Here is a 27,565-nt window from a genome sequence, read left to right on the forward strand (position 1 = left end):
TGATCTTCTGCATTTATCAGATGTTGATTTCCATGAAACTGAAGATTTCAGTGTCTTTCTGTCGCTGGCAGATTTGACTGAAATTGGCCAGAGAGCAACAATTACTAGGTGAAGATTGGAATAGACAGAGCGTGTCCGTAAGCCGCCTTTGCTTAGGAGACCAAGCTGAAAACACACCCAACAGGAAAAATCAGGTTTCCAGGGACCGAATTCTAAATAAGAAAAGCTAGACTTTTGCACTGTACTCTGAAGCTGACTAACTTCCAGGTCGAGATGTCACACAACGAGAGCACACAGAGGTGATGCACTGCACATTCTCCATCCTGCACTACGCCGAAAAGATGTTACGGTTGAGAAACCGTGCCCGCGTTTTGCTCTCTCCGAAGCTAACTTTCTGAACGTCGATTGAGGGCCAATGACCTCAGACCACCAAGATTTCAAAACGGTAAAAACACCCCGTCTCTCCAAACCGCCTTCACCTTTACGCTTTCCCCGGCCACACACGCACCAGCACCTCCAGACCCCATCCACGCCGGGCGGGGAAGCTGCCAACCCTCACCACCGAAGCAACAAAACTTCTCCGGAGCAAAAAAAAACCCCCAACGACCCGACCACCACCACCATCATCACCACCGCCACCACGGCGGCGGTGCCTGCAGGAACACCCGGGGCGGGAAGATGGGTGGGCAGCGAGCAACCCCCACCACAAAAGGGCCGCCCGCACTCTTCCAACCGCTTCCCCTTCGCCTTATTTCAGCTCCCAAGTCCTTTCCCGGGCCGGGTCGGGCCCACACAAAGATTTCCTGACAGACAAAGGGGCCACCGGCCCAGCCCGGTGCTCCGACCGGCGGGTGAGGAGGCCCGAAGGCGGCGGTCGGCGGTTCCCCCGTCCCGCCCTTCCTCCTCCCCCTCACCAAGCTCCCGCTCTGAGCCCCCCGCGGTAACGCCCGGCACTCACAGGAGGGCTGGGGGGGCCGAGAGGCGGCAGCCCCACGGCGGGGACCATCCTCCGGGCGGACACCCCGTGTCACCCAGCGCTCCGCCGCTGCCTTCACTCACAGCTTCACTCACCCCCCCCCCGCTCCGCTCCCGCGCAGCCCACCCTGCTGCTCGCACGCGCGGCCGGCAGCAGCCAATGCGAGCGCACGGGTCGAGGTTTCCAAGCCAATCGAGAAGGGCGGAGGGGGGGGAGGGAGTTGCTGGCCGCGACGGGGCGGGGCGGAGCGGGGCGGGGGCCAATCGCCACCACAAACATTGGCGGGGCGGCCCAATCAAAGGCCAAGGGAGGTTGAGATGGGCGTGCGAACCGTCAACAAGTTCAGGTGGCCGAAACAGGAACTGCCGGAGACCGGCACCTCAGCCGGCCAATGAGAGGAGCGAGAAGGGGGAGCACGGAGGGGCGAGAGGCGGGCGGAACTTCTTAAAGGGGAAGGCGGCCGCCGTTACCTCAGCGCCGGCTCAAACCGCCTCTCCCCCGGCCGGCGGGAAGCCGCCCGCTTCTTCCCTTCGGGAAGGGGAAGGGGAAAGAGAAGGGGAAAGGGAAGGGGGGACCCCACTGAGCCGGCAGGTAAAAAAAGCGACGGCATGTGTGACTTTATTTATTTGTTTATTTTTCAGATGTGAAAATATTTTTCTGTCAGAAATGCGGCTGGAGTGAGACGGCACTGAAGAGGAAAACTCTGCCAAGCGGCTGCCGGTAAAGGTTGAGTTTAGCTCCGAAAAGGAGGCCGTAACATTTATACACTGAAATACTGCTGACCCGCTTCCCCTGCAATCAAAGTTGTGGGGAGGAATTGGGATTTTAAAAACCCTTCATCCATCCTCCTCGTGAATTAAATCAGAGCTTAAGAAGAGTGTTCTTTCTTCCGCTAAATTGGGGAGTCTGAATCATTAACAACTCCCCGCTACCTCAGCTCGTCATTCCTGCTAACACCTCTCCAATTCAATTCCTAGTCATAATAAGGTAGCGTCCTATTTCCAGCCTCAACCCTTTCCTTCCACAGATGTTCTGCAAGTTATTTTCTGGAACTCTTTTTAAATGCATCTTACCAGTACAAACTGCATCTTACCAGTACAAACTGCATCTTACCAGTACAAACTGCATCTCTCTGCTCATCTGTAGGCAATAGTGGAGTTGCAAACCTCTTCTTTCTGAGACAACCTAAAAAGGTAGAGCTGTGATGCTTAGGCTTTATGGAAAACGCAGATGCCTTTCTCCCCAGAAAGCATCTTGTGTCCATATACCCTTCTAAAATATTATATAATACAGAGCAGGGACAAGTTTCTGAAGCAGCATCCAAGAACTTTGCTGCTGCTGAAATGAGTCATAGTGGCAATTAGATGTAAAAAAAACCAAAAAAACAACAAAAACCATTTCATTTTGAATAGCTGCTGCTTGCAAAATAATCTTGCAGCTGGTGTTAAGTGGAAGACCCATTTGCCAGCTGTGAAGAAATTTAAGGCCCTAGCTGTTTTTGCAGAAAAATTCTAAAGTTACTGTAAATAGCAACTTCACAGGATAAAGTATAAATGTAAGCACACTTTTAAAGTTTCTGTGTTTAGTTCTGACACAACCAAATGAGAAGACAAATGAAATCTGAAATCCCTGTGCTCTGTCAATTTATTCCAATATAAACTGAGTTACTCCCCCCGCCCCCCCGCCCTTTTAGAAGGGTAGTGTACTTTTTCAGTGAAGATTTTCACTAAAGAGGCACCCCCTGTCCAAAGCAGCAAAACCAAGTTTACGTGCTGCAACCCTGTTGTGTCCTGGAGTGTTTGAGCTTGTGAATCTTCAAGCTACTCATACAGTTTTGTATATGGGAAATACAGTAGCAAAAATCCAGCAGGAGGCAAAAATACACTGGTGAAATCATATATAATAGGAAATTGTTGAATATCAGTAGCCTGTTTCTGGTAGTGAATATAAACCAGTAATTATGACCTTTCCATCATCTGGTTTGACTGATGCCTCTTTGTGGCCAAGAGAAAAGCACAAAAGCAACAGTGAGCAACAATGTCATGTCCCATACAACGCAACTGGACTAGATGGGTTGAATAGATTTGGAGAACCCCTACAGGGGAAAAAGTATTGCCAGGAACAGATTACAACACTCAGCTCACAGAGATTGGTTTGGTAGATATTCAAAAGGACTTCAAATAAACGATCCCTGTCCAACAGCTCTTAAGTCATCTAGTCTACTAGAGGATCAGAGGACAGTATCCTCACAGGGACAGACAGCTGATTAGAAGACAGACATCACAGGGCATGGAAGGAAAGATCAGTTTTCACACTAGTGGGAGGTCAACAGGGGAGTCAAAGATTCATGCTGGGGTCTCTACTGCTCAATAGTATTTTAGAAAAGAAAGTATTGAGGCAAAAATTTGCTGGAAGTTAGTCAAGATAATAAGAATGAGGAATAACAGGTGACCCTTCTAATGCTGAGTGACTGGGCACTGTAACAGCAAATTATATCCAGCACAGGTAAATAGAGTGATGTACACACTGGGGAAAAAACAACAATCCCAGTTTTTCATGTGGAGTGAATGACTTACCTACTCACTTATTTGATTGTGGCATTTTAACTGTTCTTTAAATAATCATCTCAGTAACAACAACAACAAAGCAAACTGTTAAAACTAAAAGATAATAACACACAGTAAGGACCCCACAAATAACCAAGTTTTGCATACAGTGAGAGGAACGGAACTGCCTGTCTTAAGATATTAGTTAGTAGAACCAGCAAAGCTTTGGGAAAGGGCAACATGAATGATCAGGGGTTATCTGCTGGTTTCCCTGTAAGGGAGTAATAACTGAATTGTCTAAAACTGTACAGGCCATTAGAGAGGTGACTGGGATGAGCATGGGGAAGGAAAAAAAAAAACCATGAGAGCTCAATAAAAGCTGAGTGGTTTGGAGAACAGCTGCAGCAGTTTAAGTACAGCAAAAGTTTTCCAGCTTCTGCCCCTGCTGCTGAGGGCAGAGTGATGAAGGTTGCACTCCTGGTAGCAGTTCATCTCCAGCTGTGCCTTCCAGGCCCTCCAGCAGAGGTCAGGGGAGACAGCTGGTAGCAGCAGCTCAAGATCACAGTCAAGTTTCAGAGCCTGAGCTTTGCTTTTGCATGGTATCCTAATGACTGCAGCAACTCCATCTACTGATAAAGCAGTTTCTAGAGGAACTTAAATAAGCAGATAGAATATTTATATGAAGAGAATAGGGGATATTTGAGGTAACATATCTTCTTCCCCAGAAAATGTACCACAGTGCAACTTTTATCACATCATAAATGGCACTTCAAAGCAGGAGAGAAGCAGAAGGAAACTACAGACAAAAAATGGCTTTAACAGAAGGGACTGGAATAGTTAAGAAGAGATGCGAGTTTTACTTAAATACCTTTCTGAGAAAAGTCAGCATGGAAGAGTACTTGCTGCATCTGAACACCAGTTACTTTTACAAGTACAGACCATAGTTTTTCAACGATTGTTGTCAAGATTTGCAATAGCTAGCAATTAAATCGAATACTTTAAAATACTGAACCTACAAAGCCCAAAGCACACAGTTCTTGATGGCTGGTCGGTTTGTTTCAAGACTGCTCGCTAGTCGATACAAAAATATTCCAGGACAGTTCCTCTTCCTCTCCTCCCCATCACCCCACAAGACCAAGTATTTCTGAGAAAAGGCTCATAACTTCAGGGAAGACAAACAAACAGACCCCACTCTCCTCAGTTGTCAGACACCCATGGCATTCACCACAGCAGCCCAACTCACAGTTCATGTTAGAAATCTGCCAAGTTACACAGTTTATGAAACATCGGAGGAATATTTTATACCTGATTTCAGAGGGAAACAGCCGGACTGCAAAAAAATACACATGACAAGTTGTAAATGACATAACTCAAATAGTGCACGTTTATTCTGAACGGTATTTCTAAAGAGTTTGAGAAAAACAAAAACATGCTCCTGATGTACAAGGGCAATGATAAAGATTAAAAATGGACCATCGTATTGTAAAGAATTTGCTCCCCCTGCAACTTAACTTGTAACATTGAGAATGCATCTGTAAACTGCATACAGCATACCTTTGCCTAAATCTTAACTCAAGAGACCAGGGGTGGTCTTAGCCAAATTAATCAGGAAGCAGTTGCAGATTCAAAAGAAACATCCAAGTCAGCAAACACTTTACAAAACACAGACTTTGTGCATAGCAGCTGACCCTGGATTACAAGATGGGGGAGAATAAAACAATTTGGGGGAATCAAATTTTTACTAGACACAGGGCACCATCAAGATTTAACAAAATAACACATAAGTTTGTTTCAATCATAACAGTATGTCATATTTAGTTGGCAGGTTTAACCATTAGCTGCATCATGTAAACTCAGCCAGTTTCTTATACACAAAATAAAATCTCTCCCTTCCCCCTCCCAAAAATGAGGGATATCTCTCCTGGATGATTCTTTTTCCCCTGTACCATGGTTTCCTCCAGTAGGAGTCTTTTTGTAGATAATATCTTCATACTTCAACCGATGTATCACAAAACCAGTTGCAGAGATTCAGGAATAACTTGTATATACACAATTTACACTCTAAAGCTGTTAGTCACATACATTTTTCTTGCTAGATCTTCATCCAGAACAGGAAGTGCCAGTGTTTTGTTTGGTTTTTTTTCCCCCACTGAAACTCCCAACTTTTAAAAAATTTAGTTGTTCATAAGCTGTTATTTTCAAGCTAAAAGGAGCTCCTGCTGCAGCAACAGCCAAAGTAAGTGAAGTTACTGCCATAAGCCCATACTTCACACAATTTCAGTGTCTCTGGATAACAGCACTAAGATACAGCATTCTCCCCCCACACTCAACACAGCTGATGTACTAATAAAATACAACTGTTTGTCATCCAGAACTACTGACCTTCACTTGCCCTTATCCATGTACAGGGAACACAGCTTTTTACGAGATTTAGATTAAACCTTGTATTCAAGATTCAACAACCGTTTTCCAGGATTAATAGCCTGGGAAAAGGAATCTTAGATTTGTGGTTACTCTCTCTTCCACCTCCTACAAAACATTTTAGCAGAAGTTACAATGAGGCAGGTTTGCTGTGGAATAGGAGCTTTACGAATTGTTTTTAGGGATACATTCATAGAATGATGGCAGCCCAAAGCAAAAAGAGACAGAAACAAAGGTTAATCCAAGTAAGTTCAGACATCAGACTCGTACTTTTAAACCTGAAGGAAAACTGTCTGTGAAACACACCGATTTGTGGAAGCCTACGACAACAGCAAATCCTAAGAGTTCATATCCCCACACCCATCTACCCAACCCAAACACTTACCACTTAGTTCTAGAAGAATGAAGAGCACTTTGCTTGGCACCAGAGGCAGCTATGGTCTGAGTTACAGCTGTGCTGCACAAACATCCTCAAATACAATACTATCTCTCGCTCTCTCTCCGCATACTTCTCTTGGTTTGGTCTACAGATGGCCAGGGAAACTATGTTGGCATATGACAAGCTAATTGTGCTTCAATACATCCCCTTCTAGAAAGGTGCTGGAACTGCCAACATAACCAGCGCAAGCAGGTCCTAGCAGTACTAAAAGTAAGCTTTTGTCAAAACTAGGCTGCCTCTGGCCAAGGAAGCTGTTTGCATCTTTCTAGCCAGAGTCTGCCACCGAGTGTTGCAAACACAGGTGCTCAGGCCGTGCAGAGGGGCTTTTGTTGTTAGCGATCTGCCCATCCCCAAGGCTCAAATAGTGCAAACCCAGCAAATGAAGTAGCCATTTTCCAGCATAGGTCTGTCAAGATGCACTCCAACAAACACTACGCACCTCTGGGAAAGAGGGAGTAATTCTGGAGCAGCTTGTATAATCCCCCCTCGGGTATCAAAGACCACATAATGTGCAATGAGGGGTGCCATCTCTTGCCTCACAACTCCTGTCTTGAAATCCTTAGTTCCCAAGTCACCCTCGAGTGACCGGACAGCACCTACTAACCAGATGTATGCTGCAATGCGCACTATAGGTTGGAGGCTTTCAAAGCGGATGAATTCAAGATGCGGATTTAAACTTTAAAAAACAAACAGGAAAGGAATGCAGTTCAATATCTACTTGGGGGATGGGGCAGGTTGGTGTTGTCTCAGCTCAGTGCACTTTCCCAGGTGCTTGGAGAAGAGTCCAAGCTCAAGTTGGTATTTGTATTGGCATACATAAAATCGCTGGCAACAGTGCATAGAAAGAAGCACTGATATTCACGCAAACAAAGCATGAAAGGATGCAAAGCAGAGCTTAGTAGAGTTTACTGTAGCTTTGAGGTTACAGTACTAGGAAGAAGCCAGTCAGCCTATTTTCCAAACCCATAAAATGCTCTAATATATGCCACTTTTCTCTGGTGCTCCACGAACACCCTCTCATGAGAGGGGAACTGCATTATTACCACTGAACGGGAAAAGGGGAAAATAATCTTCAAAGGAGCAAACTGCAGTTCTTCACCACCTCTTCCCAAAGGAGCACATAAACACAGCAAGCCAAGCCAATCCCAAGCAAATCCAGGAGACCCCTGCAAAGCTATGTGATTAGGGTCAGATTCACGTTTACCCTCTCAGCCTTGCTGCCTGGTTTTCTCAACCCTTGCCTCATCTCAGATGTGTCACCGCAGATTTAGTAGCTGTAACAAATTTATCTGGAGATGGGTGCTTGCCTTATGCGATCAAAGCTGGTAAGGTGGTCACAGTCACTTTTCCCATCCCAACAACACAGCTAAAACTCTCAGTGAGCCCTAAAGCAATTCACCCATTTTTAAAGCAAGGGTCTTGCCTCAGGATTCATATTTTTACAAGGTTACTCTTGCCAACAACAGATCTAGCTCTTACTCTGGCAGAAGTCTGCTGGGAGTTGGGTAAATGAAAATAAGAAAAAACCAAAGACCACTCTAAGCCCTCCTCTCAGTCAGTTAAGAAGTGTAGCACCAGCTTGGGTGAGGAGTATTTAAAAAAAGCATTCAAAAAGATCAGCCCAGGCAGAGTGAAAAGGTATGGTAAAGTAGCCCGCCCTTCTCAGCAACAGATGGAGGAAAAAGCAATACTCAAAAATATTGGGAAAAACTAAACATACTTTTTTTGAGGTGGGGGAATTAAAAGGAAGAGTGGGAAGTACTAAAGTAACATTCAAAGGTTGGGGGGGGAGTAAAGTACCCTGTAGGTTATAAAAAACACAATAATGTAGGAGTCAAAGGACAAGATATTGCTTTTCCTTCCCCCCCCCCATTGGATTTACATTCTGCTTACTGAAAGAGATAATTCTGAAGGAAACTTGTTATCAGGATAACCTGCTCAAGCCCTCCACACCTCAAACTTAAAAGATCTGCACACCTTTTCCCACCCCAAAAAAACCAAAAACAAAACCCCAAAACAAACAAACAAAACCCAGAAAGGAGAGCTCAAAAAAAAAACCAACCAACCCCAAACATGATTGGACAATCCTTGGAAGAAGCATTACATTTTGTTGGAGAGAGGTCAAGAAAAAAAAAACAATTAAGAGGATGAAAGGATGGAGTAAAGAAAAAAAGAAAAAGAAAAAAATCAAGAGGCCTCTCTTTCCTTATTTGGCGACAAGCAAGTGCAAGAAAGTGTTCGTTGGGGTTTTGTTCAGTTGTCGGTCTTTTGCACATCTGCGTTCTGGCCAAGACAAGGGGCTTTGAGGTTTTTCTGCAGCACATGAGCATCTGCGGGCTCTATCCTCTTGTAGTAGTTTTTCTTCGTCTCAATGATCTCAAAGCCAAACTTTCTGTAGAAGTCAATTGCGGACTCATTGCTGATCTGGACATGCCTGGGACAGAAAGGAGGATAGAGAGACAGGTATCAGAACTTTCTGTAGTACAGTACTCTGCCTCCACACTCAGAACAGTCAAAGACAAGATAAGAAAAGGAGCTATCTAGATAGAGACAAGAATGATGACATCAGTTCAGGACTGGAAATTTTGGTCCTACCAAATCAATCCTGAGCTAACACACAGCTCCTGGATGGCCTGTGGCAATCATTCTGAGATGTGGCAAATGTTTCTCCTCAGTAAAGCTCTTTTAAGGAACACAATACCAGAGATGCTCTGAAGCATTACTGGCTCAGTAATTTCAATTTGTCTTAATCTGGAAGCAACAGATATTTTGTGGAAATATATAACAAAGTTTCACTGCAGAGCCAATTTTAACTTCCTGTAGTGACACTTCTCAGATGACCAAAACAGTTGTTGGAGTGATTATCCCTACATGCTGCAACCAAAACTGGCAATGGTGTTTGATACGATTTTAACTCCTTGCTCACTGCTAACTACCCCTCTCTCCTCACAAAAAGCAATGGCAGCACAAAGAAGCCCTACGGACTTACAAAGTCCTTTCCCCTTTTATCTATCTCCCCCAGAGTTTTACGGATCCCGCTATCATATTCCAAGAGTTTCAAGGCCTCCAAAACAAACAGCCATCAATTCTTCATCCTAAGCGACTAGGACATTTATTTGCATAAGTTCCATCAAAAAAAAAAAAGAAAAGAAAAGAAAAGATATTTGGCTCAGCAAAAGGCATTCATTAAACACTCCCCAAATTCAGCGGACACTGCACAAGCTCATGAATCACTTTGTCATGACAACATGCTGCATAACCATAGAACCAAAGCAACTCTGGAAGCAACAACAAAACAGAACAAAAGATCTTAGTGTTAAGCCCAATAAGCACCAAATAGCTGAAAGGGAACTTCATAATAATGACAAATTTAGGCCCTGATATCAAATTGGGTGCTAAGCTGCACAATACATTCAGATAGAAGATGCACAACCAACAGACATAGTAATAAAATCAATGGGCCACTAAAAGAACTTTGTTATGCCCACCTTTGGGGGCTATTTATTGTCATCCCAGAATCCTGGGATTGGAAATGGAATGGAAAGAAGGATTATGAAGGATTTGGTTTTTGCATTAAAAGCAGCAAACAGTTCCTTCACTGTGCACACAGTAACATGCAAAATCAAAAAGGAAAGCCTGTGCCAACTAGCAGGTATCAGAGTTCATTACCACTTCTTCTGCAGCAGGAGAGCAGGAATACAAGCCAAAAGCAGCTTTACTCAGACTCCTCTCTAAAACAGCTATTCCTCTTACAGAGATGGCACAAAGCTACAAAGTAGAGGACTTGGAAGACGTTGCACCTCTTTGGCAGAGGTGGACTATGCTAGAGGAGAAAGTCACTCCATCTAGTGATACCAGTGTATGAAACACTCCTCACTAAGCATCTTCAACAGTCCCGGCAAGAGTTTAGGGTGCAGTTCTGTGGCAGTGCAAGTCCATCCAAACCATACCTGCTGTGGGACTATCTCTACCAGTGCACCATGCTTGTACTGGTATAAGCCGGCAGTGATGGACAAGGAAGAAGGTGTCTCAGAGAAGCAATCCGGCCCAAAACTGCATCAGCTCACTTGGTAATCACACAGACACCAATGCACAGGAAAAAGCAGAAGCGTGCAGCCAGCAGCGAAGGGGAAGCAAAGCTTTGGCATCTATGGATTTCAGGCTCTGTTTCCACGGGGATCTATTAGGATGGCAGTGCTCTTTAAAGCAGCCCTGTCCTCTACCCCAGTGCTTGTTCTCATGTCTGCAATATGCCAAGTGCTTATGCAGACATGCAATTGATTTAAAAAAAAACCAAAAACCAAAACAACAAGACAACCCCCCACCCCCCAAACACACTAAAATAAAAAACAACACCCAGAAATAAAACTGAAAACAGCTTCCCCAGCTGGGTCAGGTCATTAACCTAGTTTACTGTGTTGCTGCACAAACAGCTGACCTGGCACAGTGCAAGAATGGGAATAAGCAGTTGGACCTTGCTAATGAATGTGAACCTAGAGTGCCTGCAAGCACCTCTGATCTGCTGTTCTAACCCATATAGTACTGTCGTAAAAGACAGACAGCAAATGCATCAAAACTGCACGCAAGACTTGCAGTATTTTCTATTCTGAGGACAACACTGTATGGCAAAAAAAATTCTTTCCAATTTTTTTTTTTAGTCATACAGTGTAATTCTGCTATACAACATCATTTTGTAACTAAACTACTTTCAAACTCAGCAAATTTGCAGAAGCCCTTCTAAAGCAAGCAAGTTTTTGTTTTCTCAGCATCACACAAGCAGCCCAGAATATGACCCCTAGCTTTCTTGCTGGTACTTACAAAGTGTCCCCATGACCCCACTGAAACACATACTAAAAATGCTCCTGGATCTCCCTCCCTTTGCTCCCATATATGTCTCTAATATCACTCCAAAAATGCACGAGTGCAACTCATTTACTTACAGATAGATGTTGTCAAAAGTGCCATCTTTCTCACAGATGTTTAAGACATGATTCAACATTTTAGTTCCTGCGAAAAGGTAAAGAGATACTTAAGAAAACCAGAAGTGCACAATCAAGTTTGTACTTAGCTAACAGCTTTCTTGAGGAGAGGCAGGTTAACTGTAGGTAGGCTAAAATGACAGAGCTTGTGAGAACTAGGAAAGCCAAATAAAACATGGTGTATAAGTATCTCACTATCTTTCTGACTGCTTGCAAAATTTAATTCCTTGTTTCTTTGGAGAAAAGAGACCCGAAAGCCCAGAATCATACATCTAAAGCAGCTTGTTTAAATACTAGCTTCAAGGGCTCAAACTCACCTCAAAATACGGTCAAAACAATTGTTGAAGCAGTGAGAGCATTGCTAAGTTTTTCTAATAAAGACTTGGTGAAATAATTTAAAATAAAGTTATCTTTTCATTCCAGTTTGTCAAAGCAAACAGGTCACTACCAGGTCTTGATTAATCTGGCCTATGGATTTGCAACATGGAGAAAAGAACTAACTGCAGTATAGACAGAAAGCAGGTACTACCCTTGAGCAGCAATAATCAGTAGTGATAAAGACAAAATAAATAGAAAAAACGCCTACATTTAGAAGAGTGAAGAGATAACCCAATGAAGGAGTGTTGTGTTCTACTTGTAATGACTTGCATACTGGCTGCATACCTCTAACAAATTATTTCTTATCTCTGTGCATCAATTTTCATATCTATAGAAGCAGAGTATTTACATCACAGCATGATAATGTGATTAAGATTAAAATAATCTGAAATCCTGAATTAGAAAGCTCTACAAAAAGTCCATTTCTGAAAGACAGGAAAAAAAGAGCACATCATAACTCATACTCTTTCCCCAAAGTCCGTTCCAAAGAAATCAGTGGTCTAAAAGTGCACTATCTTGGTTAAAAATCTGAAAGAGCATTTAGAAGGCTGCACAGATATCTGCTTTCTTTGATGACTCAGATACAAAAGAAGAACCTCCTTACCTATTCCTAGCCTTCGGTAGGGTGCCAGGCATCCAAGTGTCATGATGTACAGTCTCTTCTGGTTCTGGGAGTGATCCACCCTACAGCACACTGCTCCCACTGCAATATCATTGAAATAGGCTGCCAGGGAGGGAAACAAAGTGTTATCAGTCACAAGTCTCAAACTGTACATATAAGCTCCTTCATTTATGCCCTATATCTTCCTTCCTTCCCTCTTGCTAATTCTCCCATCCAGATAAAATATACATTGTGGCTAAACTCTTGGAGTAAAGTTACCAATGGTGCTCTGACACAGTGGGTGGCTTATTACAGTTCAAACCAACTAGCAATGATATCAGGAGGTAAGCTGGCAGCACACATATCTCAAGTTTTCTGCTGTAACAGAAAACAGGCCTATTCCCAGTAAAATTTAATCTATTTAGAACACAAACCCTCTGAGGTTGGGACTGTGGCTTTTTGAGGTTCCCAAACAGTTATTTTTCGTTATGTAAAACAACAAAATAGAAGGATCCGCTATTCAAAACCATTATGGATAGCAATGATGAGGACTTCTGCCACCGTAGCCCACAATTACTGGCAAGAACATTTGTACCTAATTTGGCTAGTTCGCCAACCTCCAGTACATCCTTGTAGAACTTGTCATTGTAGCTGACAGGAAAAATGACCTGGTTTAGCCTCTTCAGCTGCTTAATGTTGTGTGGCGTCACATCTCCCAGCTCGATCCGGCTACTGGAACAAATCAAAACATGCTTAACATCTGACACACTACAAAATTTCTAAGGACACCAAAAATTAATTATTTTATTTATGCTTAGAGAACTGTCCCACCTAATAATCAGTTCAATACATATTTGAACTGCCACGTCCAACCCATACAATTAAATCAGCCACCAACAGAAGACTTAACTCCCAAACCTAATTTCAGTCAGTGCCATACAGTCAGAAGTTTTTCAGGTCACACTTAACACTGATGTACCATAGCACTATTGGGTGGGAGACAGGAGGACATGAATCTCTGTAGAAGTATTAGCTTTAACTTTAACCTATTAATTTCCTTACTGATCATCAAGATCACAGGGGCTGGGGGGGGTGGGGGGGAACCCCAAAACTAACAACAAAGAAAAGATGGGAGAGTCAGGAGGCTAGAATAGAGACCAAGAAAATGAAGTCCTTATCCATGCTTCAAAGACAGCCTTAATTTTACCATCTATCAATATAAAGCTTATGCTTAGACCAAGACTAAATCATTACTAGACATCTGTGTCTAAAAAGCAACAATACAGTGCGCAGCAAACTCATATTAAGCCTGCTGATATGCAAGCATGCCACCCTGAAGGTGATATCCGCATTGATTATAATCATCACTGAAGTCAATCTTCCTGCTGACTGAGAGCAGAATCACAACCTTAAAATACCAGCATTGAATTATACTGAGAAGAAACAGACCAAGCTTCTCCCTTTTCCAAGACTAACTTCCTGACAGAAACACTATATACAAAGAAACAGATTAAAAAAACCCAAACCCCGACAAAACCAAAAAACCCCAAGATACTAGTTGTTCATATTGCCCAAGCCAATTTCTTGGGTGCAGGTAGACAGGTTTAAGGAGGACTACAAGAATGGAAAACAAAAAACCAAGATAACCAAAATCTTTTCCCAAATGGTCACCAGAATACATAGGCAGGTACACAGCCAATGCATGTCAAGTTAGAAACACACACAATTCTATGTTCATCTCAGCCTTGTTTTACCAAATACGTACAGGCAACCAGATTATTTTCTGCCCAAACACTGGTAAAGGCACCGCTTGCCTTTTTTAAAAAAACAGTCAAATTCTGTTTTCAAAAAGGCAGTTTTCTAAGATCCTCGTATACCAGGCCTTCAAGTTTGTTCTAGTAATGCCACCCCCAATGTCTCTTGTGCCTTAGTAGCTTATTTTTTCAAATAGGTTGACGTCTAGGACACAACAGCCCAGATTAACTTACATAATACAGTAAAACAAAGAAGAGATAACAACCACCAACTTTTTTCTTCAAGAACTGTACCAAACAATGCAGAGTATAATCTGTCTCTGCTTTATTAACTGACCTTGATTATATATCAAAACCCCTTAAATGATTAGTACTCCAGATATCATATCAGTTTTAGTTGTCGCTACCAATGATGGGTGATAAATACACAATGCTTTCTAGGCATTGAACTGCAGCCTGCAAAACTATCAGAAAAAGCTAGAGGAACAGAGCCTTTAATGTTTACTTCAATAAGTATAACTTGCTCTCACACCCACTCTCTCCTTTTCTTTTACAGCAAACAATAGTCTTCAGTTCTGCAAAGATATCAACAATCACCATTGCCCACTCTCTGGTACGACACAGATCAGACAATCTCCCTAGTGAGCCCTACAGAAGCTAAACAATTTTTAAGTAGGGCCTACCTTTTAGAGAACCATCTAGCATTAACTAATGGACTATTGATGATTTTGTAATTTTTCATCAGATTAATATGTTCCAGTTACTACTTAGAATTAATGGATGACATTTACATATTGAATTTTGCTGACTTCAAAGTCTAACCTTTCGTCACACATTTACCAAAGAGATTAAAAGGCCCCCTGGTGTCAAGCATCTCATGCCAGTATGAGTTCTTGCAAATTGTTCCAGGCAGCTCCTCATCTATCTTCCACCTACCACAATGAACATGTCGATCTTTTTCCTCTCCCTCTGCAAGGGCAATTGCTAAGCAACGAATCCTTGTAGTTTGCCCCTAAGCTCTGCCCAATTGTACAGCAATCTCAAGAGACATCTCACTCAAACTGGACAGTATGTTCGCCAACAGTGATCCCAAGAACAACAGAAGAAGCAACAGTCTCCATATTCTTGCAGCTCATCCACGTCCAACAGTTTCCATACTCTTGCATCTCATCCATGTCAAGATATCCAGGCATACTACAAGCAACAGCAATGGGATGTATTTCTAAAGTTTCTAGCTATAAACCACTACATTGTGCTGAAATAGTCTGCAGTATCTCTTTCCCATGACTCCTACCGCCACCAGCCCTTTGTTTCACAGCCTCTTCCATCCTGTAGATTATTTTTGCTCTCAACATTAAGATTCCTTTCTTCATATATCACCACTTGTGCAAGCCCCTTTGATAATTATATTCCAACATAAAGTAAGTACTGAGCTAGGAAGGATGATCTCCTCACACCACAGAAGTATTCCCATTGCAAACAAGCACACGATCAAAGTTGTTAGATGGTGGGGTAACTGTAATACTTGTTTTATGCCCAGCTTAGCACAGCTGTTCAGCCTAGCATGGCAGGGCTTCTTCAGGCATGCAGAAGGCAAGTTGTCCCCTTTTCTAACCCCAGCCAACAGTGCTGCTACCTCTTCCTCGCAACAGGTAGGAATAAAACCGTGGCATGTGGATTCCCGGGGGTACTTGTGCCTGGGAGAGAGTTTTGCTGGAGTAGAGCACCTTAGTAATCTCACACTAGGAGTAAAGAGAAGACCCAGCAGCCTCTTTTGCTGCAGTCTGCATTGGAGTAGAAACCAAAGGGAGCAGGTCTCAACTGCGTAGTTAGACCAGATTAGCTGCAGAGTAGGTGGTCAGTAAGGGAAGAGAAAAACCTCACATTTACACTCAGTCCCTTGAAAGCCTAGACCTTTTGTCCAAAAGATTTAGTAGTATATTAACCTTGGTCATACTTTTTTTGTATTAGTAGATCCAAGCTTCAGTAGATCAGTAACGCTAGCATGAACACTTACGACGAGCTGACAGCAAAGTCATTCTAGAGCAAGTCCCTCTTTATACCTGACCAAAAAATCTCTGACATAGACTATTATCAGGTAGTGTGTTTTCTAATATTATTTTAAAATTAATTAGTTACTAATGAAGCAAAAAGTCAGTCATTAGAAGACAGTCACTATGGAGTATTTCTGATGACAGTGCAACAGGACAAAGATATTTTGTTAGGGGCAGCCAGGACAAGATGGCTGAGAAAGGGACCATGGACAGAAGACAGACCTTCACCAAGAAGGTTTCAGACAGGGAATAAATAAGTTCAGAAGCAGAGCCTAAGGCTGCTCATAGCTGCTGAGCCAAGACATCACCTCTGAGGCAGGCATCAGGCCAGAGAAACAAGTTCCAATAGTAGGTGGCTAAAAGGTGCTGCTGACAGATCTCCTGGAGCCCTTGGGCTCACCTCCTATCTCTCACCACTTGCCACATTCATTGCTGCCTCCTGCCATCTCCTGCCTGCCTCCTGTGCTCCATCACTAGCTGTTTCCTCGTTGCTCGAGAGTTGCACCAGGGCCGGTAATTTAGCCTGGAGGATGATACGAAAAAAGTTTGAGAAACACTGCAGGAAGCATAAATCAATATGCTAAATGAGTCTGTTTCAATAGTATGTACTCAAACCATAAATTACTTTAATGTATAGCGCTAGCTGATTAAATCAGCACCACATCTATTACACACAAAAACATTTAGTAAGTAAACTAAATGAGGACATGGAAAGGAAGACCCACATCATGAGAGTTCATCACTTTGCCCGAGGACAGCGCAGCAGAAGTGCCACTAGGGCCTGGAGTAAAAACAGGGGAAAGCTGGCACTGCTGCCGAAAGCAGCAGTCTTGCTGTCCCGGAGCCACTCATTTCCATGTTCTTGCTGGCACAGACATTCGTGCAACAATGTGGTGAACCAACCCCAATTAAAACTAACCTAGCCAAAAAAAAGGAAAGTTTAGTTTAACCCACATCAGTCCCCTGACTGGGTTCACCACACAAGTCTTCTGCCAGCGTAAAGAGAAAAAAATTGCCAGAGGCAGAACCGGTCGGTTCTTGAGCAGAAGTGCCAGCCTATCCCAGTTTGAACTGGAAGTACCATGCAAGAGGAGCACAGGGATCATTCAGCATCAAGATGATTTTTGTGCTACACCTTATCATTTACGGAACAACATGCGCTTTGAACCTAAGGACTTAAAACCACCCCAGCCTCAGAAGATCCAAGACAAGGCACCTGTAACAAAGGACACAAAATGGTCACTCCTTTCTTTTCACTGGAGTAATAGAAATAGCTTTGGGGTTTGTTTTGTTTTGTTTGTTTGTTTTTTCATAGCTATTTACAAGTAGACCTGCTTCTTCAAGTTACCTCTCAGCCAAATCAGTAACACTAGGTTTACTGTATCAGCTAAGGTCTGACTAGGCCAGTCCTCTGCATTCCAGCTCAGTACAGGCTGTACCAGAAATACCTATCCTCTGCTGTTGCAAAGAAAAAAATTAAATCATGAGCTCAAATTAGCATATGAGAGAACATAAAGATGTATAAAGAGCCTGAAGTGCCCAGAAGGGACATGCCCTTCCTTATAGAATAAAATAATCTGTTTATTCCAGTAATATTCCTGGGAAGATACTCACTTATTACCAGCATCCAACATCTCAAATAGCACTCCACGGAGCACACAACAGTCAACTGTACTCATCTTAGGTGTCAAAGCTTCTGGACCAAGTCAGCCACCCCATCCCAAGCAACTGTTTTTAATACAGAGGAATGAGGGACTCGGCTCATCATGTCAGGCCTCTTACTGCTACAGTGTTCTACAAATCCATACCCTTTCCTAGATGGCATACCAGCCCTCTGAAGCCACTTACGCATCTTCCATTGCAAGGCTGTTCCCAAGCTACCATTATTCTCATATTTGGGCTTTCTTCCGATTTCCATCCTAAACATACTCAAGTCTACCCACACGCTGTCTTTTGTTGCTCATTAGCTTCAGTAGTTGATGGGTACCAATACAGCCTATCCTACATGCCTTTTCAGAGAGCTACCATGACCTGTTTATATTTTTCCTTCTTCTAACTAAAACCAAGCTCCTGGCCTCCTCCTTTAAGACTGGCTCTTAATTCCAACTATTGTCATACTAGCTCTTCCTTCCATTCCTTCAGATTAATTTTCCTTAAACACAAACTGCTTACAGCACCCCAAATACTTACTATTGCCTTGTACAATGGCAATAAGTTTCTCCCATCTCCACCAGAAGCACTTTCCTGACATATCCTGGGACTACATTTGCATTTCTTACAACTGCAACATACAGCAACCCAACTACTGGGGATAAAAAAAAAAACCCACACTGAGACTTAACTAGTGAAGGGAACCAGTTTCTGGTGCGTAAGGCTGCTGTTCATTAAAAGCACACAGCAACACTGCCCAGCAAGGTAAGAACGGAAGCGAAGAGTGATCCACAAAATCCGAATGGAAGCGGGACTTTAGTGAGGTGACATGCAGCAGTTACTGAAACTGGATGCACGCCCAGAACATCAGCATTAACACTCCTGCTCTTGCATGCCAGTGCCCTAAGATCCTTCAGGCACTTGCTAGAAAAAAAACCTCACACTTTTTGTAGGACCAAATGCAATCCAATTAGTCCTGCTGCAGCTGCATTCCTCTCTATCTGCAGCCTACTACAGGGCTGTGATTTGAACGCTATTTTTCCTGTAATGTCTTAAATTTATACTGGTGGAAGTAACACACGCTAAATCAGACATTAGTGTTTGCTTATGCTAAGGCTGCCTTTTGCTTCTCGACATATACCAAAGGACAACTGCTATACAGAATGACAGCTCAAGAGGAAGCCAATTTCCAGAGTTACAGTTCAAGAGGAAACACAAATTCAGTCCCAGGGAATAGCAAGTGTTGAACACTAGTTTAGAACCAACATCAGGGAGAAAAAGGGGGAATTCCAAGTTTCCTAATGCCATAAGAATCTCAGTCTCATTCAACTTTAAATAGTGCAAGTCTCTCCCCAGAGGGATGTGCCTGACTGAAACAGATCTCGGCGTAACTGATAGCTAGGCTTAGGCTTATTGAAGGCATCTGGCACGCTAAATTTAGCGGAGCTCTATCTGCAACTCGCAAAACTTACTGAGGTATCATCAAACAGTCAGGAGAGGGAGCACAGGGGAGAAAAGGGCCCTAACAAATTAGAGAACTTCAGAGAAGGTTTGTCACCCACTAAGCAGCCAACTAGCTTTATTGCTTCTATTTTGGCTTCCAAGTCAAAGCAGGAGTCTAGACAGGATAATCCACTCATAAAATAAAACCAAACCAGAGCTATGAAAGCTGTAGACCTGAAGGGTGTGGCTTTGCTTCGATTCAACTCCAAAGTCTAAAGAGCTTCTCCAGTGTTTTGGGTTTTGGGGTTGGTTTGTTTTTTTTCCAAAAACAGATGAGCTGTCTTGCTAGGCACACAAGTTAGTCTAGTTCTTGTGGGCAGACTGGTATGTTTTCAATTATCTAGAAGATCTGCGGGCTGTAAATGTACTCTGCTTCACTTGTCAGAAAACCAGAAGGATAAGTGCAAGCCTAGCATGCCAAAAGTCCTACCAATTTGCTTCTGAGCCCCCCCAATCTTCTTTAGCCCCACTTAACTACTGAAAACATGTATTTGCATGACACCTGATACCCTGCTGGAAGTTACCCCCAGCTGTGTGCTGGACTGTAGAAGGGCACAGTAATGTACAGAAGAAAGCTAACCAATTTTAGAGTCAGAATTAAGAGAAGACTTCACTCCAGCCTTGCAATTCAAATGGATCTCAATGTGAATAGGTTTCCCTGGCATGCATCATAATTCTCCAAGACAGACTTCAGACCCTCCTTGCCTCTCTCCTTTATAACGAAAAAATACACAGCATGTTGCAGTCAAGGTTTCTTCATTATATTTGGATAATTCACTCTGTTTCAACCTAGAAAACCTGACCACTGTACAAAAGACTGGCCGGTCTTCACATGCAAGAAGTTATGCCATGATAGCCTCACAGTTTTCCCAGCAGAAACCTGTTCTTTGAGAGTTGTACTATAGACCTCAAATTTAGGCTCAACTCTGATCTCAAAAAAAAACCCCAAAACAAAACCCCAAAACCCAACCCTAAAGCTAAAGTAGCAGCACAATCATGAAGGATCTCAGCTGTCTGATTACGCAAGTGCAAGGGGGAGGCAGTGAGGTAATTTCAACAAGTGTCAAATAAAAATAAACTTTCCCAAGAAAATCAGAAGCTATCTCAATCTGCAGCTGGATACAGAGAGCAGGAATCACTGTGCCCAGCTGACAGAATTTTTCAACTTAAAATATCATGAATAAATGTAGTTGTCTAGGACAGAAAAGCAGCCATACATACATCACTTAGTAGCCCGTAACACTCTGCTGCTTCAGATCACCTCACGAGGTAAAGGCTTAGATATTATATCTGTCTATCCCAGGTGCATCAAAGTCAGGTGAAAGAGGAAACGACTTGCCTGCGATCATAGAGCAGATAAAGAGCTGCCAGAAATCCTAACTCTCCATTGCTGGTCTAACCACTTTTCCTTATTAGTCAAGCAAGCTCAGAAGAACATTCAGATTTTGAACCATGACTGCAAAGCAGAAGTACTTCACTATTTTGAAACAACTCAGCTCAAAATTAGTTTTGTGACTCTATTACCGATACCCTGAGACACCTTATAAATTACTGCCCCTTTCCATACCCTCAGTGTGCCTCGATATAACAATTACAACCCTTACTTGCCTCCCAGGAGATAACGAACCTTCGCTAATTAGTGTTCATGAAGTACCTGGTAATGCTTAGGTAAGAACAGAGGCTTACCTTCAAATTCAAAACAGAAGTGATGCTGGGTTCACAAATTGCCTTATTTACATAAACCTATATAGCTCAGGGGCACTTCTCGTACTTAAACTAGGTAACAAACTATAGAATTGACTTATCAGGAGAAAGGTATTTCTCTGCTTCAGGCAAACTTTCTATAGGTCACTGAAACACCTTTCCTTACAAATGCCTGTGTCCATCAGATTAGTAAAGAAAAAATGGCAGGTCATTATGGGTCTCCTGCCTATACTTTGGATTTCAGTCCCAGGGTGGCTGGTTTTTTGTTTTGTTTTTTTTTTTTTTTTAATTTTGAGGTGTTAAAATCATGCATTATATAAATAACATACTGTGAAAAATTAACAAAACATGCTATCAGGTTTACACACTTACCTTCAAATACTTCTAAGGCAACAATCATTGATTGCAAGCACCTAACTTATCAAGCACAAAAAGGTTTTTCCACCCCCATTTCCCCAATTTTCAGTAAGAATGAATTGTTCTCAAACGAAAATTTGTGCTAAAAGAGCTAAAATCAAACAAATCTCCTTTAATTGCAATTTTCAACCTAATTTGTGATCTTTACTGACAAGAAATTCCAAGTGCCACGTAGAAAAAACTTTCACAAGCCTTCACCTGCTACCCTGGGTCTCACCCCATACTCTCAAGAGAGGATAAATACAATGTTCAGATGGTGGAAATAGGAATTTTTTTCAGGGATCGAGATTCTAGTCTGCTAAGGGCCAAAAATCACATGGAGCCTGGAAAAGAATGGGGAGAGGGAGGAAGAAGGCCAAGTGAGCTCAGGAAGTACTTCATGCATCAAGATCTTACCATGCAGCATGGTATTTTCAACCCATTTTAAAAAAAATTACTCTGCCCCCAGGAAAATCCAAATATCTTCATCTTAGTCACCTAGTGACAGTGTTGTGGAAATGTTTTTGGCTCTATTTTTTATAAAGCCTTGTTTCATTTCCTCCCCATAATGAATTAATTCAATATGCTTTGACACAAATACACAGTTACCCCATTTCAATGCTGTGCTTCTCTGCTCTCAGGTCTTCAAGTCCAAGAGTCTCCAAATAACCAGCAATTCTTCTATGCATAGACAGCTTCTCTCTTCCTCCCCACTTCCGCACCACCTCAAATCTCCCTCCTGACAAACTTCTGCTGCTCTAAAACTCCCACATAGGTAACTTCTTCCCTTCCCCTCTTTCAGCAGGGAGCAGAAAGTGATCCTAACATTGCCTGCCTCAGAGCCGAAGGGATGCAAGGAGGTACTGCACTTCTCTCTTATCAATTCCCAAACAAATATGAACATCCAACTTCTCCTGTCCTTTCCTCCTCCGGGTAAAAATATCTAGCGCCTTCTCAGATTATTGGTCTGAACACTTCTAATGCTTGCCAAATGGGAAGGCTCTTCAAGCTCTGAATCATTTGCACTTGGATAAAAGTTATTTTTCTGGCTCAACCATCACCCATTACTCCCCATTTTAGAAAAGATTAATGTGGCAAAGGAGGCTGCATCATTTCTCTTGTCCTCAGGAGATGGCAGCAGAGTCTGTGGCATTTGGTGATTACTAAAGGTACTACTTCTTTCACAGAAGAAATGTCCCAACCTAGCAAGCCAATCTATAGAGTAACAAGCCACATATAGATGTTAAAAGAACTGAGTGGTCACACACCACTCAAAAGACAAGACTGGGTTCTAAAGTGCTTCAATAAAATGGCTACAATCCCTACGCTACCTTCCTATCCTCCCAATCCTTCCTACTTCATGGAATGTCTTAATCTGGTTATGGAATTAAACTCAAAGTAGTAAGAGCTATAAATCAGGCTAAAGTACCTATAATAAACCACATTGAGTTGTTATAAACTAATTTAGAAGATATTAAGCCATTTGTAAGCATGCATATAGGCAAGGTCTAAATTTACCATCCATGAAATTAAACACAGAGAGTATAGCTTTAACATTTCTAGGTTCAGAAAAATCCTAAAACCAGACAGTGATTTTCAAGCTCAATTACCTTTTTTTGTCCCACCTCCAGTGCATATGACAATTCAGCAGTTTTCTCATAAACTTGGAACTTCCTCCCATATACGTTAAGCTTAGCACTGTGCCTTGCAAATGGAAACAAATCAACAGCTCTGCATGACCTCTGTAATGCTAACTCAGAAAAGGAGAGGAAAAAACCTTCCCTGTTCTCATGAGAAACACGCGCAGCTTCAGGACCTTGAAGGGTTTACTTTGTGAATCTGGGCAAAACAAGCAGTAATCTCAGAGCTTACCCATAACAGCTTACCGTACTTTGAAAACACTATCATTATTTTTCTGTTATGCTCGGTATTCCCCAGCTGTGATGTCTCTTCTGCAAAGGCAGCTAGAATAGCGCTAGCCTGCAAAGCCTCCAGGTTATGAAGTCCTCTGTGGCAGCAGCTACCTGTTGTGTAGCATGTAGTCTGAAGGGCTCCTCCGCAGCAAGTTAGGACCCTTAGAAACTACGAAGCATAAGACTTAACTGCAAACATGTAAAAGTTTAGAGGCAGTCTCCTGTAAGTTTCTTACACATAAGTAGTGCACATTACTTTCTAAGACAGCAGTAGAACACACAGCACTCTGCTCCTTCTTTCAATCAGTTTTTTTCATCATGTGGCTCAATGCGTGCTGCCACATGACAATCCCACAGGTGTTTCCCATCAAAACTGGAGAGGGGTTTGGTCAATGTGACAAAATAACACATATGCACAGGATCACAGGCACCAGGCCCTGCTTGCAACATGCGATACATGCTCTATATATCTGGTATTCCCAGTCACATAGCAGGTACAAGCATATGACGGAGCATGCGTGTCCTGCATCACACCCCTTGTGTAATGTGGTTTTTAGGTAAGGGCAGCAGGGACTTATTCTCACAGGCTTCATCTGAACTGAAATGGGTCAGAAAAGCACCCTTACTGTAAGACATCAAAAGGCCACAGACTGAGACCAGCAAATGCTCAAGAATCAATGCAAGACTTTCTGTCTTCTTGCCTTAAAACCACTTTTCTTAAAACAACTGTAACAAAAATACAAAACCACTGAGCAACAAGTGAATCAACACTGCAAAAGAAGGGAAGCACAGGGAGTATTATTTACATCTGCTCTACAAAAACAGGCAAATTACTACAGACAGTAGAACCCGAGTCCCTCCCACTGGTATTTTTCCTCGTGCAAATCCAGTTCTAAAATAGATTTTCAAATTCCAGAACTAACAATAACAACATTTAGGAATACAATAAATGAAAAAAGAAATGAATCTCTAGAGAATCATGAAGATCACTAACAGAACAGTGAACTACCTCAGTTTTTCAGCTCACATTTAAGAAAAAAAGGGAAACACGAGTCTCTAAACTATTAAAATCATTCAGCAGACGAGGATAGAGTGAACATAAAGCCAAGTATCACAAAAGCAGGTGGGAGGTAATAGCAATTACCAGTTCAGAAGCTGGTATTTAACTCATCAAGTAAGAGAAAACCCACAAAATTTTAAGCTGCTGAGAAAGCAAAAAAAATCTCTTGCTATATCTGAAACCAGAGGTCCTCTGTAAAAGTCATCACCTGATCTCAAATGCCCTGATGACAGAGACACAACAACCCCCTATGCATTATTAACACACTGCTATGTGCTATTTTGAATTCAGAGAGCTAAGAAAGAGGGCTGCAAGCAACACACCTTGACTACACAATCTCTTTTAGATCTGAAATTTCAAAATGCCAGTGAACTTGCTAGGTTCTTTTTTAATTCTTTCTCTGCCAAAGTAGACTGTTCATAATTACAGCTGATGTTATGGGTCTTAGTGCTCCCAAAATTATCTCTGCACTTTGTGGTGTGGGTTACTACGCAACGCATACACTCCCAGAAAAAGTACTCAGATGGAGTCGGTTTGTTCAAAAGAACTGATCCACAATTTTGGATTCAATACTGAAGACAGATCAGATCCCTTCAAACACCACATTAGTTTCTCTCTGTTGGGAGTTGAAGCTTTAGATCTATTTTTGGACCTATCTTCTGACAGTACTTGTTTTTTAGGGATCTTCTCCGATCTTTGTAGCTTGACAAACAATTTGGTTTTGTTCCAGAGCACTCCTATGTAATTTAATATATTCCTTTTGAAATCTTCGTCTAGTCCTTTGATTCTCTCATTGTATTTAAATTGGGTTATTTTTCAATTTGAGTTCTATCGGCCTATTTGCCTCAGTCTGAATTTTTAGAGAACACCTGGATTCAATATGAAGAATTTATTCAGCACAAGAACTTGCTGCATGGTGCTAACAGTGTTCTGACAAGACAGGAATACGCTGCTCTTCGAAGAGACGAAGGAGAACCAGAAAAGCAGAAATACACAAGCACAGAACCCAAATGGATCAGTTCTGAAGTCGAATCAGTGATGAAGCTGCCTGTAAGTGAAAGTAAAGTAACAGAAATAAAGTTTGGTGCCCTGGAAGCAGAAGAGGGGTATGTGGGTTTTTTTTCTCCATAGCTTTTTATTTAAAAAAAAAAAAGTTACAAAAGGTAAAAAAGCTCCCTGAAATGAGAACTCCTGAGCAGTGCAAACAAAGCCAAGGGCCGTAGCACGGTGGACAGCTCAGGCCGCGGCCTGCCAGGAGACCTCCACGGCTCTGGCCTGACATGTCCAGGCTGCTTTCCACCTCATGCATCCAGGCCCCAGTAACCCTGCCACTCAACTCACAACTGACACATGGCCAAAGCAGGGCTAAGCTAGAGAAAACAGCAGAGTGGTCAACGGAGGATAAAAAGAAACCTGGTTTCGTCAGGAGCGCTGTTGAACAATGATCATGTCAACTGCCACTTCATCTTGGCTGATCAGCGCTGTCTCCCTTCTTGCGAACTCTGTCATCTTCATTATAAGATGACTAAGAGGTGCAGTGCCCTGTTTCCTGTAGGGTGGTGCAGGTGAACAAAGGATTGCCCGATATCCCAAACACACCTATTTAATGTCAGCTGAGAGTCAGTTTATTTGCCATCATCGCTGAACCTCTTTCTACAGATACCTGCCAGCCCCTCACAACATTTCAGGCTGCTTCCACGCTATAAGAAACAACTGACTATCTGTTATCAAGCAGCCTTGTCATGTGACCTCACCTCAATTGCTAATAAGCTAAACCCCTTACCATTTCTTAGTAAAAGCTTAAGTGCTTCAGCTTCCATTCACCCTGCCTTAAGCTGCCAAACTGGAATAATAATACCCAGCATTGCATAACACCAGTTTCAAGGGGACTGGTTTAATACTCCTTTGTGAAACAGCCGTGGAAAACTTCCCTTGTGCGTATGAAGAAACTGAGGCAGGGAGTGGAAGAATCACGTTTTGTGGAGCACGGGTGATGCTGAAATTAATAAACATCAGGTGATTTAACCAACATTGAAAAACCTGTCCCAAAGTGACCTGTGCAAGGTCAGGCAGGTCACCCAACACCAGAGCAGAACTGTGACTCTAAAGGCCTCCCGCCTCCTGCTCAAACACCACACCTCACCGCCTCCACTGAGCAGGAAAGCGAGTCTTTCAGCCGACCACATCCAAAATCTGTAGGTTTTCAACAGCCGCCGAGAAGCGACGCCAGGCCCAAAGCAGCGTGCTACAGAAATCGAGACACAAAACACGGCGCATCTTCATCCATCCACGTCGTACAGCCTCCACGTAGATAAAGACTTAAAAAGACTTAAACCAACAGAAGTGCTAAGAGGATGTTACAAACAACGGTGCCGCAAAACCACTCGTCCGAGGCCGGCAGCTTTTTCGCGCAGCCCCAACGGCGTTTCTTCGCTGTCGCCAGACGAGTACGAAAAACCAGCCAGCATCTAGCATCCCCCTCCAGCCGACTGCTTTCTCCCTCCCTTTTGCAGCTCCCTAGAGCCCGCAAGCCGACATCCCTCAGGAGCACGAAGGACCGCGGCGTTCCACCGGCTCAGCGCAGCAGGGCTGAGCACGAAGAGAGTTTTCGCTACGGCAGCGGAATAAATTTTACAGCGGGGGGGTGGGGGGAGCTCTCGCTCGGCTGAAAGGCCACCACCGCGCAGCGAAGGGACTGCCGGGTTTTCTCTCCTAAAACGGGCTCCCTTGACACCCCCCCCCACACACACACACCCACCCCCGGTGGGGACGGCGGCCCCTCTCCCAAAAGGCGGGAGAGCCGCCCCGGCCCTGAGGCGACGGCACCGCTCGGCCCCCTCCGCCCTCCCGCCGAGAACGCGGCGCCGCCCGCCCCGCCTGGGCCGCACTACCGAAAACGCTAACGACCGAAACGGGACCCTCCCCCCCCTCCCCACACCGTCCTGTCAACGACCGGACCGGGCCCGAGTTTCTACAGAGCACGCCGGGCCCGCACTCACCCCTTCATAGTGCGGCCGCGGCCTGGCCGGTACCGGCGTCGGCGCTGACTGCGTACGGGGTCCGGCGGTTACGGCTCACGGCCTTCCCCTCTCCTCGGCCCGGGCAGCGCGGACGGCTCAGCCTCCTGCTCCCGTTCCTCCCGCGCCCGCTCCACATGGGCCTCCGTCCGCCCGTCCGTCCGTCCGCCCGTC

At 43.4% G+C, this 27,565-nt stretch overlaps 2 protein-coding genes across 5 annotated transcripts in view; both read right to left on the reverse strand.

Annotated features, from left to right (window-relative positions):
- KIAA2018 (KIAA2018 ortholog) overlaps positions 1-1,055 on the reverse strand; it is a 32,616-nt gene extending 31,561 nt beyond the window's left edge. Inside the window, exon 1 of one of the 3 annotated variants that reach the window (XM_010567489.1) lies at positions 959-1,055. In XM_010567489.1, coding sequence (XP_010565791.1) covers positions 959-1,006 — 48 coding nt within the window. In that variant the 5' untranslated portion in view covers positions 1,007-1,055. The remainder of the gene's footprint in view (positions 1-958) is intronic. The other 2 variants (XM_010567490.1, XM_010567491.1) reach the window with 2 other exon arrangements.
- Positions 1,056-4,888: 3,833 nt separating this feature from the next.
- NAA50 (N(alpha)-acetyltransferase 50, NatE catalytic subunit) lies at positions 4,889-27,553 on the reverse strand. 2 transcript variants are annotated; one of them, XM_010567496.1, is made up of 5 exons: positions 27,374-27,553; positions 12,936-13,069; positions 12,344-12,463; positions 11,323-11,389; positions 4,889-8,816 (listed from the first exon to the last, which is right to left on the reverse strand). In XM_010567496.1, the coding sequence occupies exons 1-5, from the start codon at positions 27,379-27,381 to the stop codon at positions 8,636-8,638; spliced, it is 510 nt and encodes a 169-aa protein (XP_010565798.1). In that variant the 5' UTR covers positions 27,382-27,553; the 3' UTR covers positions 4,889-8,635. The 2 variants fall into 2 exon arrangements, with proteins under 2 accessions (XP_010565798.1, XP_010565797.1); XM_010567495.1 differs by having other exon boundaries at positions 12,936-13,072.
- Positions 27,554-27,565: the final 12 nt, after the last annotated feature.

Source organism: Haliaeetus leucocephalus, unplaced genomic scaffold (assembly GCF_000737465.1).
Source record: "Haliaeetus leucocephalus isolate CR32 unplaced genomic scaffold, Haliaeetus_leucocephalus-4.0 Scaffold228, whole genome shotgun sequence".
Taxonomy (NCBI): domain Eukaryota; kingdom Metazoa; phylum Chordata; class Aves; order Accipitriformes; family Accipitridae; genus Haliaeetus; species Haliaeetus leucocephalus.